General features: G+C 50.4%; 1 protein-coding gene across 1 annotated transcript in view; it reads right to left on the bottom strand.

Moving 5' to 3' along the window:
* Positions 1-10,765: 10,765 nt before the first annotated feature.
* GALNT18 (polypeptide N-acetylgalactosaminyltransferase 18) overlaps positions 10,766-21,897 on the bottom strand; it is a 339,213-nt gene continuing 328,081 nt past the window's right edge. The window contains exon 11 of the mRNA XM_043481917.1: positions 10,766-11,191. Coding sequence (XP_043337852.1) covers positions 11,045-11,191 — 147 coding nt within the window. The 3' untranslated portion in view covers positions 10,766-11,044. The remainder of the gene's footprint in view (positions 11,192-21,897) is intronic.

Below are 21,897 nucleotides of genomic sequence, written 5' to 3'. Positions count from 1 at the left end.
TGGGCTTCTCTGGTGGCTCCGTGGTAAAGAATCTGCCTGCAATGCAGGAGACTTGGATTTGATCTCTGGGTAGGGAAGATCCCCTGGAGGAGGGCATGACAACCTACTCCAGTATTCTTGCCTGGAGAATCCCATGGACAGAAGAACATGGCTGGCTACTGAGTCCGACATGACTGAGGTGACTTAGCATGCATGCACCATAGAGGTATCTATTCCAAGGATGCCTGTGATTACTCCTGCCAGCTCTGTGGCCCAGCTTTGTGTACCCAGGAAGACTCTGGATCGTGGCTCTACTGGTCCAAGCCTCAGCTTTCTCCTCTTGTTGATGCAGTCCCAGAAGTGGCTGTGGACAGATGCCACCCAGCCTGTGAAAGTGACCATGGGGAAAGCAGCAGGAAACTGCGTGAAGGGGGCCAGCACTGGCAGGACCGGTGAGCGGAGAGCCCAGGGCTGGTGGGCTGGTGTAGCCAAACTATTTGGTCCAATCACACATACAAAGATCTCCTAGAACTGGACTCGGGAAATTAGCTGTGGGGGCCTGGGACGCTGGACCCATACCAGGGGACAAGCGTCCACACCTACCCATGGCCTGCATGGGTGAAACAAGGGCACCTACCCTGGGGAGATCACAGCAACACGAGACAGCGCGATAGATGGTTGCTCCCATCTGGAGGGATTGGCAGAGCAACCTGTGTCTGTGGACCAGACAGACCGGGTGATGCAGACACCAGCTCAGACTTCTGAAACTGTTGGCTGGGGGTGGGGGCAGACTAAATATTGAACAGGGTAGCCATGTATTGTGACATACAGGTGACTGTGGGCACAAGTCACAGGAAACCCAGCTTCACATGGGACTCCTGGTGGCAGCCACTTCCCTCAACTTTGGCTAAAGGCTGTTTGGCCACAAGTTTCCGCTTTGTGACCATCCCATTCTGCACACGAGGGAAGCCAGGGCACCATGCTTGTCTTGAGCTGGGCCTCATGGGGTTGTCCTGGCCCAGCACCCCTGAGAGGAAGGATTAGGTTCTCTTCTTTACCACTGTGTCTCTAGGACACAGAAAAGTATGTGGCCTTAGCAGGTGTTTTATAATTATTTGTTGAGTAAATGGATGAATGCATGAATTAATGAATGAATCTCAACACAGCACAATGATGGGAAATAGACCCTACCTCAAGTCTACATGACAGGAAGCTGACAAGTACCACAGTTCCCTGGACATCTGTGCTGTAAATAAAGTAAATAAGGTAAGACTTCAGTGCTCACAATGACTGGGATGGGAATTTGCATCAGGGACCAAGATGAGCACAGAGAGAGGGCTGAATGGGTCTCTGTGAATCAGGGTTGAGGACCTGGGCATGTTTGGGCCTGTGGATGGGGAATCAGTGGACCTAGCAGTTGGGAATGGCTGCCAATGGAGGCAGGACTGACACAGTAATGAAAAAGACATATGGTCCTTTCAAGAGAGAGCTAGTTAGTGAGTAAATTGCTCTGAAAGTAGAATATTTCTGAGGTGGATGCAGAATTCACAGACTTTAACCGTAGATCACATCATGTTTTAAAACACATTTCTCTGTGCCGACAGTTTCACTTATTTTGCAGATTGTGCCTGATTCAAGAGCCATAATTCCTACCAGTGAGGCTGGAGCCAAGTCATTTGTGTTCCCAAATTGGGTTTGCATATTGCACCTAAACAGCCATCTCTTCATTTAGGGGAGCTGAAGATGCACCATCAGCATGGCCACAGTGACAGACAAGAAACCCTGCGTCTGGCAGGGTTTCCCCCAAGCAGAGCTGACTCTGTAACTGGCAGGTCCTGTCCACTCCTAATGATCTTATCATCCCATGTGTGGCCTTCTGCTTTGGAGGCAGGTGGGTGCCCGAGGCAGCTGGTGTGCTGAGAGCGCTGATAGAGTCTAAAATTTGAGGGTCATGTCTAGTACCAAGGACAGCTGCGTACGAGGCTCCCCAAACGCAGTTTACAAGGATCAGCAATGGACAGAGTCCGCGGGTTGCTGTGAAGCCCAGGCTGACTCCCAGGGACCTTGGATATCTGTGTGAGGCAAGGCAGCTGCAGGGATGGGGAGGCTGGCTGAGTCTCAAGGGGAGACACCTACAGGCAAGCTTCAGTGATGGGGGTTGTTGCAGGTGAACTGTGGGGTGTGGAGCAGCTCAAACATCTCCTCAACTGACATGTACATTCCCTCTGTGTCCGGAGTTTCTGGGACTCTACCAAGATGCCAGATTCCTAGAGAACCCACCATTCAGTATCTAGGTCAAGGATCTATTTTTGGGTGATAGGATACCAAATGGGACTTCATCTGTTTTCTTGGAATTGGAAGTAAAAACCCAAAGTTGAAATGAATAGGGGCTGCTGTGTTCCCAAGTTTCTAGATGGAGCCATCTGATACATCCCTGTGGGGAACCTCTCACCCACCGTGTGTGCGTGCCCAGTTGTGTCTGACTCTTTGTGACTCTGTGGACTGTATCCTGCCAGGCTCCTCTGTCCCTGGGATTCTCCAGGCAAGAATATGGGACTGGCTCCCCTGCCGGGGGATCTTCCCAACCCAGAAATCGAAACCAGGTCTCCCACGTCTCCTGCATTGGCAGGCAGATTCTTTACCACTGTGCCACCTGGGAATCTCACACATACATACATACACATATACCTACACACATATTTTTTTTCTTTAGATAATTAGCCCCTGAGGTAGAACCTGTATTTTGTTTCCTCCTCTTTGACTGCTTGTGTCCAATGCTTAGAAACAATGTCTCAAAGAAACTAAACTGTTTATTTGGGGATTTGGCTCCCTCAGAGCAAATTAGCCCTAACTGACCTTTCAGCATGGGATGACTCAAAAGTGACAAGGTCCCTGTCCTCTATTGCAAAGCAGGAAAGAGCATCCCTCTTCTTTCTGTGCTGGGTCTTGCTAGCAGCCAACCTCAGGAGAGCATGTGGGGGAGCAGAAATTTCCCATCTCACTTCCCAGGGGTTAGGAGGATCCCACGGCAGGGGAACCACTCCAATATTCTTGCCTGGAGAATCCCAAAGACAGAGGAGCCTGGCGGCTGCAGTCCACGGAGTCACAGAGAGTCAGGCATGGCTGAGCACACGCACACGGGGTGTGAGGGGTCACTTCCAGGCCCCCCGGTTCCATCTCAGCCAGCCTCCTCCACATGGTTTTGTGCCTGGGCTGGGAGAGCTGACCTGGGAGAAAGCGCTGACCGGCAGACACTAGGCCGTCCTCAGAATCGCTCCTGGGTCCTGTTGACTAATGCTTTCTCACTGAATCTTAGGTGCTTGGATTCTTCTTCTCTTAGGATTAATTTTCTCCCAGGAAGCTCCTCAGTATTTCATGTAAACAGCCTTTTGTGTGCCTGGCCCCACCAATCCAATAGATTGAACCATAGGAATAATAGCAGTTAATGTTTATTGAGTACTTAACTATATTGGAGGTACAGTGTTAAGCACTTTGTATTCTTTAATTGACTGAATTCTCAAAATAACCTTATTAGTCAAGATTCTTTTGATTGCACATTACAGAAACTCCAGCTAAAACCTGCTCAAACATAACAGGCCATGTATCGACTAACAGAACTGAAAAGTCCAATCTCAAGCACCTGCCAAAGTTAAATAGACAGAGCAATGACATGGGTACCTCAGAGTGGGACTTGGATACTCTTTCATTTTCTTTTACAGTTCTATATTATGCATTTGTTTACACTAGACATTATTTTTTATAATAAGAGAACTTTTTTTTAAGTGAATCTTCTATGGTATTCTCCCACATTGTTTTACTACAATGAGTTGGGGCTCTTGTTTTCTGGTCTATGATCTCCTCAAGGGCAGAGGCTTTTTTCTTACATGTCTTTGTAGCCTTTCCTCTGCCTTTTAAATTTGTGCTCAAGGATGTGTGTAGACTGGATTGGATTCATGTGTCTCATAAGGCAAGCTTTTTGCAGTTTCAATTCTTCCAGAAGGCAGATGATAATAAGAAAGTAGTTTACACTTGATCCAATACATGATTTCTCAGGACAAACCTTGTAACCTCAAATGGAGGTAATAATCCCAGGTTATTGTGAAGCTCAAATGAGTTAGAGCCCCGTGTGGGCTGTAAAACTCTATGCACCTGGCAGTTGGTAATGACTTGGGTTTATGGAGCCGCCTCCTTCCGAAGCCTCTATCCAAGGTGAGTCATGTCTATTTCTAAATTTCCTAAGAACCATCATTATCTCTTGATGAAAAGAAATGGTGGAAGACAGAGAAGCTGAGAACATTAATTTAGGACACATTATTAATCCCCTGCTGTGAGTACACCCTGCACCCACATATCCCACGGTCAGATTGTCAAATTCTCCTGACATTTCATTCTGGAGAACTCGATGGGTCCTCACACTCTTGATAAGCTTAAGACTAAGTTCAAGATCTTGCTTTCCAAATGGATCCTCATGACATACTCTATGGTGCCCTTCATACCCTCTCTTCCTCATGCTCCATTTTCAAACCACCACTGTGATCCATCTACTTTACCTGCTCTGTGACCTTGGAATTTCTTCCTCTCTCCATCTTCACTTCTGTGACCCTGGTCAAAGCTATCATCATCCCTACCTCCTCCTTGATCTACCTGGGAAAGCGTTTGCCCTCCTCCAATCAAATGCAACTCTGATCATGTCACCTGCCTGCTTAAAACTTTTCAGTGACTTTCCTCATCCTGAAGGTAAAGGCTCCATCCTTAGAAAAGCTTACAAAGGCCTTCATGGTAGGGTATCACCTACTCCACTCTCCTATTTTGCCCCTTCACTCTTTCAGACCCTCCTATGTGAGCTGTCCATAGGCCCCCTCACCTGCCTCTCCATATGCTGGTCCCCAGGATGGAAGAGCATGTCTCCATCCTCCAGTTAATACTCCTCAACATAGCTCAGCTCAGATGTCACTTCCTCAGCACCCAACTCTTATCTTCTTCTTAATACTTATCTACAGTTCAATTTCACATTATTTATTCAATTATGTGGTTAACATTTGTCTTTTCCACTAGTATGTAAGCTCTATGAAGGTAGTGGCTGTGTCTCTTTTCATTCACTGTTGTATCCCCAGCACACAGCACCCAGTAGATGATTGGTACATAGGTGCTGAATGAACACACAGATGCATGCCAGGCACTGTGCCAGGAGAGAGGGATACAAGACAGATTAAGTGATGCTGCTTCCCTCAAGATTCTCATAGTCTAACAGGAGGGACAGCACAGGTAGACTGATCATTTCAAGGGGTCTGCGGAGATCAAATCAAAGAATTGTTTGATGGGGATAAAACACATGTAGAAGGGAATGTAAAGAGGCCCAGTTACACCAATGTCAAAGAAAAACTAACTTGCATTCTCACAGACAGAGCATATCTATATGAAAAACAGCAACACTGCTCTTGGAGACTGAAGACCTAGATATGAATATGAACTCTTTCATTTACTAGCTCTGAGAACTTGTGCAAGTAATTGATCCCTTCGGAACCTCTTCTATTCCTCATCTGTAAAATGGATGCTTAATATTAACCTCAAGACCTACATTGAGACTTCCCTGGATGTACATCTAAGTGTGTAGACTGTAAATGCACATCATGAATATTTGACTGTTGGATCTCTTTTACTTCTGATCACACTGAACCTTGGTGGTCGACCATCCCATCCAAGACAACGTTCAGATGGTGAGCACCCCACGAGAGATGTCCTTTTTCCCTGTGTCTGCACAGAGGGACCTGAAAAGAGATCCAGATGAGTACATGATTCTGCAACCACCCATGACCCCTGGAGAGGAGGTGAAGCTGTTTTAAGGTTTGGCCCACTTGACGGAGTTTGGACACACTGTCCAGTTTGGCTTATCTACCCAAGTCTGAAGCGGAGGAAAGAAGTTACGGCCTCGCCTCTGTCCTTGTCCTTCCTGGTGATCTTCCTTGAACTGTTAATCGTGAAGCTGCATTCTGAGCCTCCCTGACAATGGTTTCCATGTGTGGGCACTGGGCCTCCAGGGCCAGGGCTCCAGAGCTCTAATCATTCTGCCCTCTGTTCACCCTTCCCCTCTGCCCGCCTTTTCCCGGGGCCCCCACCTGCCTGTCTTGCTGTTAACATCGAAGGACAAATGCAGTCCTATATTTCAGAGTCATCTGGCAGATCTGATTAATTTTGGAAATGAACAACGCAAAGATTCATCACAAACTTTCAGGTATGAGCAGCCATAAACAAAACCAGAGCACGGAGCACTATTTATTTATTAAAACTGTAAATTGAAGGGAAATGGGCTATTTATTTTGCACGATGTCTTCCACAGAAGTAATTGGCTCATTAATCACACTCTCACCGTGGTCACGTTCGGAAGGTCAGGCTCACCAGGGAAATGAAACAGGGGGCGGTGTTTACAGCTCTGGCAGCATGTGGAGCCCCATGAGGCTGGCTCCTGGGGACCGTGGCACATCCCAGGGAGATTCTATATCATGCGAAGGCAGCCAGGCAGTTGGGAGGCGGTGTGGCATAGTGGCTGGGGGGCTCCCTGGGGGCTCAGCAGTGAAGAATCAGCCTGCAATGCAGGAGATGCAAGAGACGTGGGTTCAATCTCTGGGTAGGAAAGATTCCCTGGAGGAGGGCATGGCAACCCAGTCCTGTATTCTTGCCTGGAGAATCCCATGGACTGAGGACCCTGGCGGGCTCCAGTCCATAGGGTCACAAAGAGTCTGACATGACTGAGTGACTGAATACAGGCACACACTGGGGAAGGGATCCAGTTATACCAGGGGCATTTCCATGACCAGGAACTGAAGATGGATGAAGTGTGAGTAGAACATCTTACGCGAGCAGAAAGTTTTGGGAAAAACACCTCCATGCTCCTCTTTGCTCAGGGGATCACTTCCTTGGATAGTCCGTTTAGTAGTTCAATCTCTTCTGGAAATCCTGGTGCTCCTCACCAAGGAACCCAGGGGCAGAATTTGAGTGCACCCTTCAGACAGAGCACAGTGCCCCCTAGGGGCTACTGTGAGGGTGGCAGCAGCAGGAAGTGGAATGTCACCTGGAAGGGGACAGGGAGGGATGGGGGAAGGGATTGGGGGAGGGGAGGGACCAAGACTGGTTCTGAATTTAGGCCACTGGGCTCAGCTGCTTCTCTCACCAGGAGCGGCTCCTCCTGGGAGAAGCTTCTGTGCCATGGGCTGGATGCTGGGTGTTTTCTACAAAAAATGCTATGTCACAAGCAGGATCTTCTGTATACTTTGCTGGGCCCAGTACAAAATAAAGATACGGAGCCCCTGGTTCAGAAATTATCAAGACGGTGACAGCAGAACATCAGACTAAGCTGGGGCTGGAGGTGGCTGGAGGGGACTCTGAACTCAGGGTCCCATGCCACACAACCATGAGGCCACGTCTGGCCATAGGTTCTCCCTGTGGGGACCAGGGATGGGCCTGGGCCCCCTTTCCTGGGTACAGTGATGGGAAGGCTGAACAGAGAGAAGAGGCATTATGTGATGATGATCTTTAAAGTCTGGTTCCCAGGCGTGACCACACTGTGTGATCTGAAAAAATATCCACATTAGGGCTAATGCCCCCAAGGCCCTTTCTGGCCAATCAGTTGGTAAAGCACCAAGGAGAGACATAGTTCCTGTCTGTGGGCAGAGAGATGGACTGAGGCCAGAGCCAGGCAGTGGGGGTCTTGTGGGGTTGGGAGCTGGAGGTGTGCCCACCGCGATCCCCTCTCTCCTCTTGGGTGTGAAGGGCTGGAGAATGAGCAGGGCTGAGCACACAGTTTTGGGTGACTCTGTCCTGCACTTATTTTCTGATCATGAGGAAAGCAAGCAAACATAGACTCTTAAGGCCAGGGAGTCTCTGTCTTGCCTCAGAACTCCCTTGGATCTCTTGTCTGTATTTAGAAAGAGATGACAAGAATAAAAAGGCTCTGATTTCCAGCAGCCTCTGCTTCACAGGGACCATGTTAAATAATTTTAAATCACGGCAGCCTTGTTCCTGTAAAAAGACTTTTGGAGAGTGGACAGAAATAACTTTCCCATTTGGAGTCAGTGTGTGTGTGTGTGTGACATACTGCATGCATGTGCACACACGTGGATGTGTGAAGCCTGTGTATGTGCATGCAAACACTGAAGGTGCAAACGCATGCCTACCTGTTACTTGTGTGCAGAGCAGTTGTAGGGATTGTGTGTGCGTCCACATACAATTAAAGGTCTGTGCATGAGTAGATTCTAATGTCTGACATCTTTACACCCTGCTTCTGGCAGTCAGTCTTGTTTGTTGTAAAGAGCAGGGGCAAGAGTCAGCAGCATGTGAGCAGGCTGGGTCTGGGGTGAGGGGGGCTGTCTGTTGTCCCCGTCTGTGTCACGGCCCCATCAGAGCTCCATGTGGTGGGTCTGCTGCCTCCGTTCACCAGCATCCCTCCGTCCTCTGCTTGCCTTGGCTTCCCCCTCTCAACCTCAGCACACACAGGCTCTGGCTCGCTAAGCTCTCTGGGGCTCATCTCTGTGTATGGTTGTGGCTCCTGGCCTTCTTCACCAACTGTGTCATGGTGCCAGTGTGCAGGCAGAATGTGATCAGCCCAGCTCACCTTCTTGTGTTGTCATCAATCACTGACCAGTCTCTGGATACTGCCCGCAGGTCTGGTCAGATCAGCTATTGGGGGGAACCTGGCCATGGTGCAAGTGGGGTCACTGATGGGGCTGTGGTTGGGACAGTTTTCCTTAGAAGTGCGTAGACAGAGGGCCATGATGAATATCCCAGGTCCTTCAGCAAAGCCCCTGTCACCTGCTCAGGACCCACCCTGTAGAGGCAGGGATACCTAGGCTGCCCCACAGGCAGGACTTGCTGGGCAAAGTGGGCTCAAGTGGAGGCAGCCTTCTAGGGTCTGGGGTCTTCTCTTCCCCCTCCTCTGATCCCCTGTTAGGAGTTAAATTGTGCCCCCTATTCATATGTTGAAGTCTTGACTTCAGAATATTACCTTGTTTGGAGATGGGGTCTTAACCAAGGTACTGATGCTAAAATGAGGTCATTAGGATGGACATTAATCCAGTACAAATGGTGTCCTTATAAGAAGGAGAAATTTGGAAACAAGACACAGAGAGAAGATGGTTATTTACCAGCTAGGGAGCAAGGCCTGGCACACCGCCTTTCTTCACAGCTCTCGGGGGAATCAACACTGCCAACACCTTCATTTTGGGCTTCTGGGCTCCTGGATCGTGAAACACCACACTTCTGTTATTTAAGTCTGGTCTTAATACCTGGTCTATGGTATTTGGTTACAGAAGCTCCAGCAAACTAGTACACACACAAAGAAAAACTTGCCGAAAAGAAGGGAAGAAGCCTTTGGACACCACCGTCCCTAGAGGGTGGACTAGGGCTACAGACGTCCTGTGAGGGTGTCAGCCAGGAGGCCAGGCCTTCTTGCACTCACACCCACCCCTGTGTGTAAGGCCCCTAACCTGGGTGCTTCTGACACTTGGCCCTTGGACTCACTGCAGGAGGAAGCTCTGAGTCTGGCATCTTAACTAGGTGTTTACCATCTTTGGTGAGACCCACTGAAGGCCAGGGAAAAAAATCTCATCCTATTTGCATTTCAGAAAGATTCCTTGAAAACTAGTGTGGAGGGGAGATGAGATGGGGATGGAAGAAGGCTGGAGATGGGGAGGCAGGTCCTCGTGAGTGATGAGGGGACCCAGGGAGGGGATTCTGGGGCTGTTGAAGGAGCATCACTGCCACGATGGACTGACAAGATATGGGAGTGAGGAGCGGGGAGGTGAGAGACAGAGAACTCTGGTGTGAGCGCCTGGAGGAGGGCGGTGCTGGTCACTTGGCTGGGCCTGGGAGGATGAGCGACAGCTCTGTTTTCTGCATGTCAGATGAGCACTGTCCAAGGGACAGCCACCCAGCTGCCCGGGGCCCGTCAGCAGTGGGTGATGGGACCTGGGGCACAGAGGAGAGGTCCGGGCACAGACGGGGATTTGAGTATCACTGTGTCATGGGTGGGGGCCCTTGTACGGAGGGACTGGCTGTGAGCTGCTTCTCCCAGGAACAGGGCTAGAGACTGGCACTCAAGAGGTGATGGGGGCTAGCACAGAAGGAGTAGGGGTGATGACACAGGGAGGGAGGAAACACACAGGGGAAGCTGGCCACCTACAAGCCAAGGAGCCCCTGAGGCTTCTAGATGCTTGGAGAGAGGCCTGGACCCGATTCTCCTCACAGCTCTCAGAAGGAGCCAGCCCAGCTGACACCCCGACTTCAGACTCCTAGCCTTCGGAACCATGTGACAACAGCTGTTTAAGCCACCCAGTGTGTGGCACGTTGTTGCTCCTGGGAACTAATGCACCGTGATTCATGGAAGGAGCTGATGGTCTCAGCAGCTGGATGTGGCAGTTGCTGACGCAAGTCTCACTGCTGAGTGCCTGAGCCATGGACAGCTTTGGGCGGTGAAGGCGGTGGCTTCTGGAGAACAGTGTGGTCTGAAGCCCAGTGGCTGATGAGCCTTCCTGGTTTCTCAGGATGAAGGACTAAGGCGTCCTGTGGAGGCAGAGGGAACCCTCTCTCTGGAGGTGACCCTGAGGTCAAGGTGCCCGTCTCGTCTCCCTGGGCCCCACAGAGAAAGCTGGCAGCTTGCACAACAAGCCCCCACTGTCTGCAGGGCCTTAAAGCCTCGTTTCTCAGGGGTGGGAGCAGGGAGGGCAAACACAGCCACGTCTTGGGCTCCAAGTTCAGAGGAGACAGGCCTGAATCTCCATCAAATGACTAACACCCCTTTTCTTAATCAATGGTATTTTATTGTCAGTTATAAATATTTACCACGTGTCCCCTATTTACAGTTGCAAAATAGTTTATGATATTATACCCTCATCCACCATTCGGCATCTTTCTATAAACTCCATGAAAATTGAATAGGAAATACAAAGCTCTTTTGGGGGCCCACCAACCTGGTTCCCCAGACTCCAAACACCCCCACACGGACAGCAGGCAGCGTTGCAGCAGGTGCTACACAGTAGCAAAGGGGCGGGGCGTGGGGTGGCTCCCGGCGGGGTCAGGATGCCAGGCTTCTCAGGACGTTGGTGATGCTCCAGTGCTGGCCCGAGCACCTCTGCAGCACCAGCTGGAAGCCGAACTCCGCTTCGTTGTTCTCCTGCAGCTCCAGACAGCGCTTGGACTTGCGGTTCTGGATGGGGCCTCCCTAGGAGCCAGGGTGGAGAGTGGGGTCAGAGGGTGTGGGGGAGCCTCAGGCCCAGGGGCTGGTGGGGATCACTTGTGGGTGCAGACGCGTGGGATCCTGGGAGGCTGTGGGAGGTCTGGGTTCAGCGTGCCCACAGAGCCTGAGGCTCCCCATCTCCAGGGGCTGATTTCCTCCCCAAGACGGAACCCTATGCCTCTGTTTTCTTCACAAGGCCCTAGTCCTTTGTTAGGAAAGAGGACAGAAATGCCCCAGCCCAGCTTCCATCTACCTAGCTGGGTGTGGCATGCTGGTTTGCTTCTATTGCGCCTGCCATGGGGGCTGGGCCCTGCTCCCCATTTGTTCTGCAAATCCTGGTTCCTTGGGACCACCCCATGATGGGCCTGAATGTAAGCATCACCAGAAGCCCAGGACCTCCTGCTTTTAGGATCCCTGCTCTCAACTGGACCTCTGGAGTCATCAGTGCTGGCCTCAACCAAACCCAGGCTCCTCGATACCGTCTTACGGCCCTGGGCTCCGTCAGCCCTGGATATGCTTGGTTTCCGTCTATGCTGCTGATGTTCCAGGAGGTTCTGTAGCCATGCATACTCAGTCTATGCTCAAAGCCCTTGAAAGAAGGGAGGTTCTGCTTCTTAAAGCAGCCCTACAGCAGCAAAAAAGAAACCTCCAATTTTTGCTTTTAGTGAGATCCTTGCAGGCCTTAGACACTCTGAGGCTGCTGATTGGCACCTGGCTGTCAGTCCAGACTCTCGGAGTATCTCTGAGTTTCACCAAAGATGTGCTCAGCCGGGCTTTGGCCTCCCAAGCAGGCAGGTTCTTACAAGTTGGCCCCCTGGAGCTTCATGGTACTAGAGTATATGGACAAACTCACTTTTCCCCAGAATCTACTCCTCCTGTGTTTCCCATCTCAGCAATAACCAAGCATTTCCACTGATACCTCTGCTTCTCCCCAGTACTGATTAGGCACCAAATCCTACCAATTCCTCCTCATACCCTGTGACTGTCCCCTTATCCCCATGCCATCACACCTGCCCCGGTTCGGGCCACGGTTTTCCATCACCTGGACAACTGCACCAGTCTCCTAACTGACCCCCTTCCCTCTCCATAAGCAGGACTCTGTAGTGCACACCCCAGCTGCCCCCATGCCCATCCCAGCGAACAGCACCTTGTGATAGAGGGGGACACACCCCTCTTCTGTAAGGAAGCCATCCCCTTGGCCACCACTGTCCCCGTGGCAACCACTGACACCTCACGAGAACACTGAGACTCAGTTCTTCCAACCACCCGGGAAATGGGCAGCATCTCCTGCAGCTGAATGTACACAGCCCTGAGACCCACGGACCCCAGGCCCAGGTGGGTATCCAGAAGAACTGTCTGCACCGGTTCTGAAGCATGGTTTATAAAAGTTCCAACCTGGACACAACCCAAATGTCCATCAATAGTACAATGGATAAATAACTTGTGGTTATTCACCTAACTCGTACATTAAAAATGCTGTACATTACAGCATTAAAAATGAGTAAGCCAGAGCTCCACTCATTAAGGACAAATCCCACAAATATAGTGCTAGCAAAGGAAGCCAGACAAAGAACACATACACAATTAGACTTACATATACTTTCCAAACAGGCAAAAAAGACCACAGACTTAGAGTCAGGGGTGGGTATCTTGGGGAGGAGGGAGTGTGAAAATGATTGTTGCTGCTGCTGCTGCTAAGTGCTTCAGTCGTGTCCGACCCTGTGCGACCCCATAGACGGCAGCCTACCAGGCTCCTCTGTCCATGGGATTTTCCAGGCAAGAACACTGGAGCGGGTTGCTATTGCCTTCTCCGGGGAAGATGATTGACAGTAGACCAAAGGGTGCTTCCTGGGAGTTGGGAGTGTGCTGTTTCCTGACCTGGCTGGTGGTTACCTAAATGTTGGCTTTGTTTTAAATTATTGAGTTGAACATTTATTTTGGTATGTATGTTTGCATGGTTCTATCTGCGTATATGTTATTCTTCAGCTAAAAAAGTTTAAAACAAAAATCCAGCTCTCTCAGAGGGACTTTGAATAGCAGGTGAAGGAGCCAGGGGGCAGAGGGGGTAAGAGTGTATTTTATATGTGTGTCTGGTGGGGAGTGTGGGACTCCCCATTTGCTGTGTGTGGGAGATGGCCCGGGGACTGCAAACCTCCTTAGAAGCATTCGAGGGAGTAAAGCAGTGTGTCCCTGTGTGCCCCGACCCCAGCACCTCCCCTGAGGAGAGCAGGGGCTCGCTGATCCCGAGAGCGGAGAGACAGCACAACAAAAGCAGCTCACCTGGGGCCCAGAGGTGCAGCCAGAGAGAAGCCCACAGGCTCAGGCTCTGAGGGGCCGAGGGACGTCGGGCCACCGGGCAAGGGCTCAGAAAGGCCCCTGGGGTCCCTGTGTTGGAAGAGATGTGGAAGGCTGGCCCTCTCATCCTCACTTGCAAGCTGACTGGGCCATCCTGGCCGAGCACTCTTCCCTGGGCCGCTCCACCTTGGGAGAACTCTCCCCCACTGGATGAAAACTGTTGTCTCAGGGGCAACCAGCAAGGGGGCCCAGACTGTGCCCCGAGGTTTCCACAGGCAGGTGGGCTCCTACTTCTCCACCTTCTCCTTTCCTGTAGGGGAAGATGGGGCACACAGCCCCCCAACCCCCCAGTTCCATTCTCTACCAGGTGAAACATTTCCAGTTCCTTGCGAGACAATCTGGTTTCATTTTGCCAGCCCGGTGGCCCTCCTGTAGACAGACTCCAGTAGTTGTGAGTCACTCAGAACTGACCACGCCGCAGAGGATCACCATCTCGTCTCCATTGAACAAGAGGCTCCTTGGACATAGCCGAGGCATTTGCACTTTGGGGGCCACACCACGCTCCCGAGCCCCAACTGGATGACTTTGTTGGCCAGCCTCAAGTTGTACCTTCAGAAGCTGTGCTCCACCTTGGGTCCTCTCCCTGTCCCTCAAAATCTTGGCTTTTGAATCCAGAGGAATCCCTTGTGACACCTGCTCTAAGCAAGGCCAGCCAGTCCCTCCACCAGGCTCTGGTTTCCAAGGCCTGAGCGCTCTGCTGCCCACACCCAGGGTGGGTTGGTCTAGTGCTTTTGGGCCTGGGGCCAGCCCCCGCCCAATCCTCCTGTATCCCCGGCAGCCTGGTGGGATGTCTTATGCTGTGAGGCTGGAGGAGAGCTCAGGCAGGATGGGAATGAAACAAGCCCAGCCCTCTAATCACAAGATCTGCTGGTGATTCGGGTGGTGAGACAGAGGAGAGGGCTGGACAGACATGCTTCTGCCCGAGGCAAGCTGTTCTGCCCTCCTGCTTCCTTTCTCTCTAGGACCAGATGGTAATTTTGGTCCTGATGACTGAAGAACGAGCAGAAGGATCGATGGGCAACCCCTTTAACATCTATAACACAACAGATGGATATGAAGCTATTCACGGTGTCAGGATCAGGGCTCCAGAAAAAGTGCACAACAGGCAGAAAAGGGGGACAGACGAGGATTCTGACAGCTCAGGAGGTCCTCAAGGCCAGGCCAGGCCTTGCCAACCGTGAGGCTGCTTCACCAAGCCCAGACCACTGAAGTCTGGAGAAACTTGTCCAAACCAGAGGCGTCCATAGCTCTCTCCTTTCCCGCCAGCCACTCGGGCACATTCTAAGCCTTCCTCGGGGATGCCATGCCAAGGCCAAGAGAGGGAGGTGGGACAGAGGTCTCTGAGAAGCACAGCGTTCCTTCAGAGACTCAAATATGGCATTTCCCAGGCCCTCCCCTGACCCAGACGCTCTCTCAGCACCCTAGAGACAGGAAGCATGGTGACCCTGAGGCAGAAATGGTCTGTATGGCCTCCGGGAAGGCTGTGGGAGAAAGGGAGTCAGGCCAAGAACAGGGCTGTGACGGAGACACAACCTCAGTTAGGGCATCTGGACCTGAGGGTAGAGAATGAGGCCAAGAGAGCTCTCTTTCCAGAGGCATTGAAGGAGAATCTTCCAGAACAGAGTAGTAAGGCCACATTGGAGGCCTGGTATACGTCTTGGGACATATGTGGGATACGGAGGAGCCAGCCCAGTCTCTGATGTGGAGCTGCACTGGTCACTGGCCAGTCTCCCTCCTGTCTTCCTTCCTAGACCTCAAGCTCTGTCATTGAGCAAACCCTGGAATCTCACCCCATTCTCGGGCAAATTCAATTTGCCCCAGTTGCGAAGGAGACTTCCTTTTCTCTATTCAATCCCTTCACAGTGAGCTCAGCACCTTTGGGGGCAGCCTGGTGGGGTTACTATTCTTCTCTCTACCTGCAGGCTCTGCCCTGAGATAAAAGTAGGGACAGTTAAGGCTCATTTGCCACATCCCCGGCACCGTGTCAAGTGCTTCACACACTGCTTCACGTGTTCCTCACAATAACGCTGAGCAGTGGAGGTAAGAATTATTCCCATTCTGTAGAATTGGAGACTGAGGCTCAGAGAGTTGGGCCACATGGTCAGTCAGTGGTAGAGTCAGGCTGGGAGTCTGCCGCCTTCACTGTTCCCCACTAGGATGAGTGGTCAGACCTTCCCCTCCATTTATCCCGCCCGGGCCTGTGGGTGAACTAGACTGAGAGCTGCGGTGCGCCACAGCTTGCGGTGGAGGAAGGCCATCTGATGGGCCCCAGCGGCTCTGGAGAGTCAGGTTGATCTACTTCTTTTGAGAGTTCTCTGCAAAGACGTGATTCATTGCTCTATCCATCCATCCAGTAATTAATGACTGCCTATCACATTCTGGGAATAGTTACTGGCCACTGACACATATCAGTGACTAAACAGAAGGAGATCTTTGTCTTTGTGGAGACTATATTCTAGGAGGAAGAGAGAACAATAGATTCTTTACTGTGTTAAAGGTACTAAGATTACGCACAAAAATGGAGAACAGTGCTGTGGATTGAATGTGTCCCCTATAAATTCATGTGTTGAAGCCCTGATCCCCAGCGTGATGCAAGGTGGGGCCTTGGGGAGGGAATTAGGTCCCAGGGGTGGAGCCCTCCTAATGGAATTAGTGCCCTTATAAGAAGAGATGCAGGAGAGATGGTCTCTTTCTCTGGGCCACATGAGGACACAGTGAAAAGCTGGCCATGTGAAAACCAGGAAGAGGGTTCTCACCAGACACCAAATCTGCTGGCACCTTGATCCTGAACTTTCCAGCCTCCAGAATGGCGAGTAATACATATTTTTTGTTCAAGCTTCCCAGTCATAGTCTTCTTTTTATACTAGCAGCCCAGATAGACTAAGTCCAGCAGGTTGGGAGGATTTGGGAACTGCTGTGAGCAGGAGGCAGCAGGAGATGCTTGGGGGTGATCCTGAGAAGGTGCGAGCTGGGCAGACACGAGGGAGGAAAGGAGGAGTCTAGGTGCATTGGAATGAAGCTCCCGCACCCACAGAGGCCTGGTGTGTGCAGGGAACAGCATGGGGTTGGGGGAGGAGAGGAGACCCAAGAGCTGAGAGAGGGGCAGGTTGTGTGAAGGGACTTCGGCTGTTCATCCGGTGACAGGACTGGCCACTGTGGGGTGGGACTGACATGCTAAATGGGTCCCTCGGGCTGCTATGTGGCATGTGGAGCATGGGGGTCGGGGAGCGGGGAGGAAGGAACCAGGACCACCTCTTAGCAGGTTCTCATCCTCACCAGAGAGCCCCTGCCAGCCCCGCCCTCGGTGGAGGGCGAAGTTGCTTGGTTTACCAGTCCAGTCATCTAAATGATTTGTGTAATACTTACAACTACAGGATCTGGAAACACACAATACTTTTAATTAAAGAATTTAAATAAGGGCAATTAAACCTGGCAGGAGAGAGGCCGCAGCACACAGAGAGCTTAATTGGAACGGAAACCGAGTTAAGTATGGAAACAGCGTTAAAAAAAAAAATAGAAAGCTGAATGTATGGAATTAAGAAGGCTAATAATAATTCCTAGAGCTGGGTTCCCAGCCCCCAGCCTAGCTCCTTCTTCTTCCAAGCCTCTCTGGAGTGGAGACTAGAACGGGCATCAGAGGTGGGACTAGTGGAAGCAAGAACATGGGACTCTGCTCCCAGCCCTGCTTCCAGCTCTCCCTGGCTGTAACCCTGGTAAGCGGCTGAGCCGTCCTGGGCTTCAGTCTTCTTGTTTATAAAAGGTACCAGAGGACTGTGGGGGTACGGAGACATGGAGCGCTGACTATGGGCCCGGCAGGGCACGTGGCACTGTGGTCCATAAGCTCCTTGGGGTGAGGTGCTGAGGGGCTGACTCTGGATTTCGCATCCACGCACCTCCTCTCTGCCTGTTTGCCCAGGTGTGTGTCTGTGGCAGGAGACTAACCTGCCCAGTTCTTCCTGGGGAGGTGGGCAGGGCAAATGGATTAGACAGCCCCTGGAGGGCTTTGTGACACCCTCGATCACCAAGCCCCACCTTCTGACCCGTACAAGCCTAGTGTGTGCAGAGAGCAGCATGGGGCTGGGGGGAGGAAATGAGGCCCAAGAGCTAAATGAGGCCCAAGAGCTAATGTGAATGGTCTTTGGCTGTTCATCCCATGACAGGACTGGCCACTGCGGGGTGGAACTGACATGCTAACTGGGTCCTTCTGGCTGCTGCGTGGCGTGTAGAGCACGGGCAGGGATGGGGTGGGAGGGCGGGGGGCGGGTGGGAGTGCAGGGGTGGGGAATGGGGGGTTGGGTGGTTGGGGGGTGGGGAAGGAGGAAGGAAGTGCCTTTTTAAGCTGCCTGTGCTTTTCACAGCTGCCGGTGCTGCTGGTCCAGGGACCATACTTTGGGGACCACAAGCAAACCGTGATCCTCTCTGGGGAAAGGATGAGGCTTGGCTTACTGCCCCGAGCTGGGTCACCTGAAGCAGCTGGGCTGAGTTCAGGTTGCTCTCATGCTTGCAACCAAGGTGTTTACAAGGAGGTTGCGTGAGGACTGAATCCTGTATTCCGAAGACTGCTTCTTTCAGAGCTCTGGTTCCACTTTTCGTTCTAATTAGTTTTCCATGGGCAAGTGGCCCAGTGGGTCTTTTGCTTTAAGCACAGTGGACGTGGGAGTTTCCAGGTTAAGTCGTTAATGATTAATAATCAAATAATTCAAAGCATGGGTGGGATGTTAGTGCTAGTTACAGAAATCCTGAGATTAAGTCTTTTTTGTAGAGGAAAGTGGTCTTTCTGTACTATGAATATTCAACACTCGGTTTTTTTAAAAGGTGCCTTGGTGCTTGTTGTTCTTAAAGGAGACACACCTGTCCCTGAGTGAGATTCTGCTTGGGATTTGCTCTGAGGTCTGTTGGACTGAAAATGGGGTAATGGCAATGTCAAATGCAAAAGGAAAGGTGAAGGTGGGTATCCAGCAAGATGGCTGGAGGGAGTTTGCTGAGGAAGCAGGAATACAGCCAGTTCATACACATCTACTGGCAGGGAGACCCTAGCCCCAAACTCCTACTGCAGTAATCCACAGGTTTTCTAGAGACAAGACAAAGCCTCCTTGGCATGAAGGTTTAAAGCATGGGCCCTAGAGACAGAATCCTGATTTGACCTCAGACAAATACTATAATATCTCTGTGCCTCAGTTTCCTCATCTGTAGAATGGGGATATGAAGCACCTGATGGCAATGTCATGAGGATTAAGTGATATTTATACAGCAGTTACAGTAGTACCTGGTGCATAGTAAGAACCACGTGAATGTTTGAGACATAAAATTTAAAATCCCACCCACAGGTTCCCTGGTGGCTCAGTGGTAAAGAATCCACCTGCCAATGCAGGAGACACAAGTTTGGTCCCTGATCAGGGAAGATCCCACGTGCCTCGGAGCAACTAAGCCCCTGAGCCACAATTACTGAGCTTGAGCTCTAGAGCCCAGAAGCCACAACTACTGAGGCTGCACAACCTAGAACCTGTGCTCCACAATAGAAACCACTGCAGTGAGAAGCCTGCACATCGTAACTAGAGAGCAACCCCGACTTGACGCGACTAGAGAAAAGCTGGTGCAGCAGTGAAGACCCAGCACAGCCAAAAATAAGTAACTAACTCAGTGAAAATTTAAAATAAATAAATAAAATTCTCCCCAGGTCTGAACAGTGAGGTACAGAGCCTTCACACCTGGTCCTGGCTCCTGATCTAAAGTGCTGATGGCCATAAACTAAAAATAACTAAGAAAATATTCAGGGCCTAAATAAAGCTTTGTCAGTCCTTCAAAACTGGACGGTTCTACACTTGCCCCTTCATGTGACATAGAAATGAAAAGCTGCTTTATTCCAGAGCCACAAAGAAACACCCGATTATAGTCTTTTCTTCTCAGTACAAAAGGTTCTCCAAGTTGGACTTCCTGACAGCGCCTGGGGATTGGAGCGGGAGAAAGTCAAGGACTCCTCCTCCTTGCGTGCTGGGAAATTCTTTGGCAGAATCAGTGGTGCTCCCTGGGAAATGTGCTCTGCAAATAAGTTCTTTTTGGAGTGGGTTACTCATCTTGCATCAAATTATCAAATTAGACCCCACGAATCAGAACTAGTGGTCCATGGCCAGGCTCTGCACTCAGCTCTCTTCCAGGCAGTCTCTGCAGGCTCTCAAAATGCTTTCTCTCCTGGCCTTAACGGTCATCTCTGCTGTTATCCTTGATGCTCTCCATTTGGAAAAGGCATTAAAAAGCCTTTTAAAGCCCTTGCCTCTGAGCTGAGAATGAGGCGAGATTGGGGGCTGAGATGGGAGGATGGCCCCCCAGTGGGAAAGCTGCCCTGTGCACTGAATGGGCCTTGCCTGTGTTTCCATCAAAGAACCCAACGGCCCACGGTGGTGACAGCACATCTCAGAGTCTGGGGCAGCATGATATACGGCCAGAACACACTGACATCTCATCAGAGCCTCTTGTTTTAACAAATATTCATACAAATTGCTACTCCTTTTATACTTGTTTTAGTAAAGATCATTTCCACCTTCCTCCCCCAAATCTGAAGCTATAGGAAGAGTAAGTTGGAGCAGCCTGCTTCATGCATGTCTGTGTATTGCGGCTGGATGCACTACCATCTAAAAATGTTCCTGGAGGGATTTTCCAACTAAACTGAGCCCTTTGACTACGATATTCAAATGTCCTTGAAATACCGTAGTACAATTAGTTTTTATTCAGCATGCATGCGTGCATGCAAGGAGGAGTTATTGAGGGTAGAGTTCATCTTTGGGTCTCCCACAAATCTGTCTCGAGATCTGGGACACAGAATATTTGTATTAGTATTTGTGAATTTTTAGAAAGGATTCTTTCATTTAATTGACAGCATCCTGGTGTATCTCTTCTGTTGCAGTCTTTCTGTTAGGTGCTAGAGACACTGAAAGTGTAAGATAGCCCATCCCTCCAGTCTATTAGTTGATGGGAGAAAGAGTTATGGAGAAAAATAACAGATAAACAATTCCATAAAGTGGAATAACAATGACCCTCATAGCAGATGTGCAGCTCATTTTCAAGTTCATGGTGCTTCTTAGTAAGGTGGGCCCAGTTGGGGCTTCTAGGTAGAAAAAGCCCTTTTCTGGGCATTAGAAGCTTAGAATTATAGAATTTCAGAGTTGGTAAGCCCTGAGAACCATCCAATCCAACTCTACTTAGAGCTGTGGCACCATTGATGGCCTGCTGAGTGGTTCTCTGAGTCCACCTCTTCCTTGAATGGCCAATCTCACGTCCAGACATCCCTATGAGAAAGCTGCTCTGTAAATTGTCCTTGTAGCTCCCTCTATCTGGTCCTCCCTCAGAGCTACCTAGGACAAGCCTGTTCTCTTTGCCTACAGAAACCCTTATGATATTTGAGGGCGGACATCATCCATTCCTGAGGTCATTCTTGCTTCAACCATGTATGCAAATTGAGTTTAAGGAAGCTGAAATTTAAAGGACATACATCATAACAGCCTTCCTAGGGCATGAATTCCCTCAATAACATCTTGAAGAGAGGACTTGGCATTTGCTTAACCATTCAAAGTAATAGTGATGGGGGATGGTGGGGAGGATGGGTACCTCATTGCCCCTGAGAGGCAGTCCATTGCTTTGGTGCCACAAAGGTCTCTTGTGTAAGTGACCTGATACCTGTTTCTTCCCTCTCCTTCTATTGGTCCAGGGGTACTTATTAGATGCCTCTTTCACTGACACTGCATCGCCTAATCCCAGAATTCTCCAGATATCAGTATGTGGGGTATTCTGAGAAGGTTAAAGTCTTATGCACGTGTGTGTGGTAAGTCGCTTCAATCATGTCTGACTGTTTGTGACCCTATGGACTGTAGCCTGCCCAGTTCCTCTGTCCATGGGATTCTCTTGGCAAGAATACTGGGGTGGTTTGCCGTGCCCTTGTCCAGGGGATCTTCCCAACCCAGGGATCGAACCTGTGTCTCTTATGTCTCCTGCATTGGCAGGTAGGTTCTTAACTACTAGTGACACTTGGGAAGCCCTAAAGTCTTATACCTAACGTATATGAATCTATAATCCCAGGACCTAGTCAGTTTAGGAAATTCTTTAATTCTGGATGAGTCACAAGTTAGAAAAATCATGAAGGAACAACTACCACTTCTGAAGTTAATGAAGTCTCGTCACTTGTCGACCTGGGAAATGTTGGCTGTTTAGAGATGGGTGCTCACTGACTTCTTCAAATTCAGAGCCTGGGGTGGCCCTCGATTCATAGTCTCCCCTCACAACTACCTCCATTTAATTCATCACTGCTTCTGATAGACTGATGAACTGTCTCTCAATGTTCTCCC

Source organism: Cervus canadensis, chromosome 11 (genome assembly GCF_019320065.1).
Source record: "Cervus canadensis isolate Bull #8, Minnesota chromosome 11, ASM1932006v1, whole genome shotgun sequence".
In the NCBI taxonomy this organism is placed as follows: Eukaryota; Metazoa; Chordata; class Mammalia; order Artiodactyla; family Cervidae; genus Cervus; species Cervus canadensis.
This window is presented reverse-complemented; position numbering and strand designations above follow the sequence as displayed.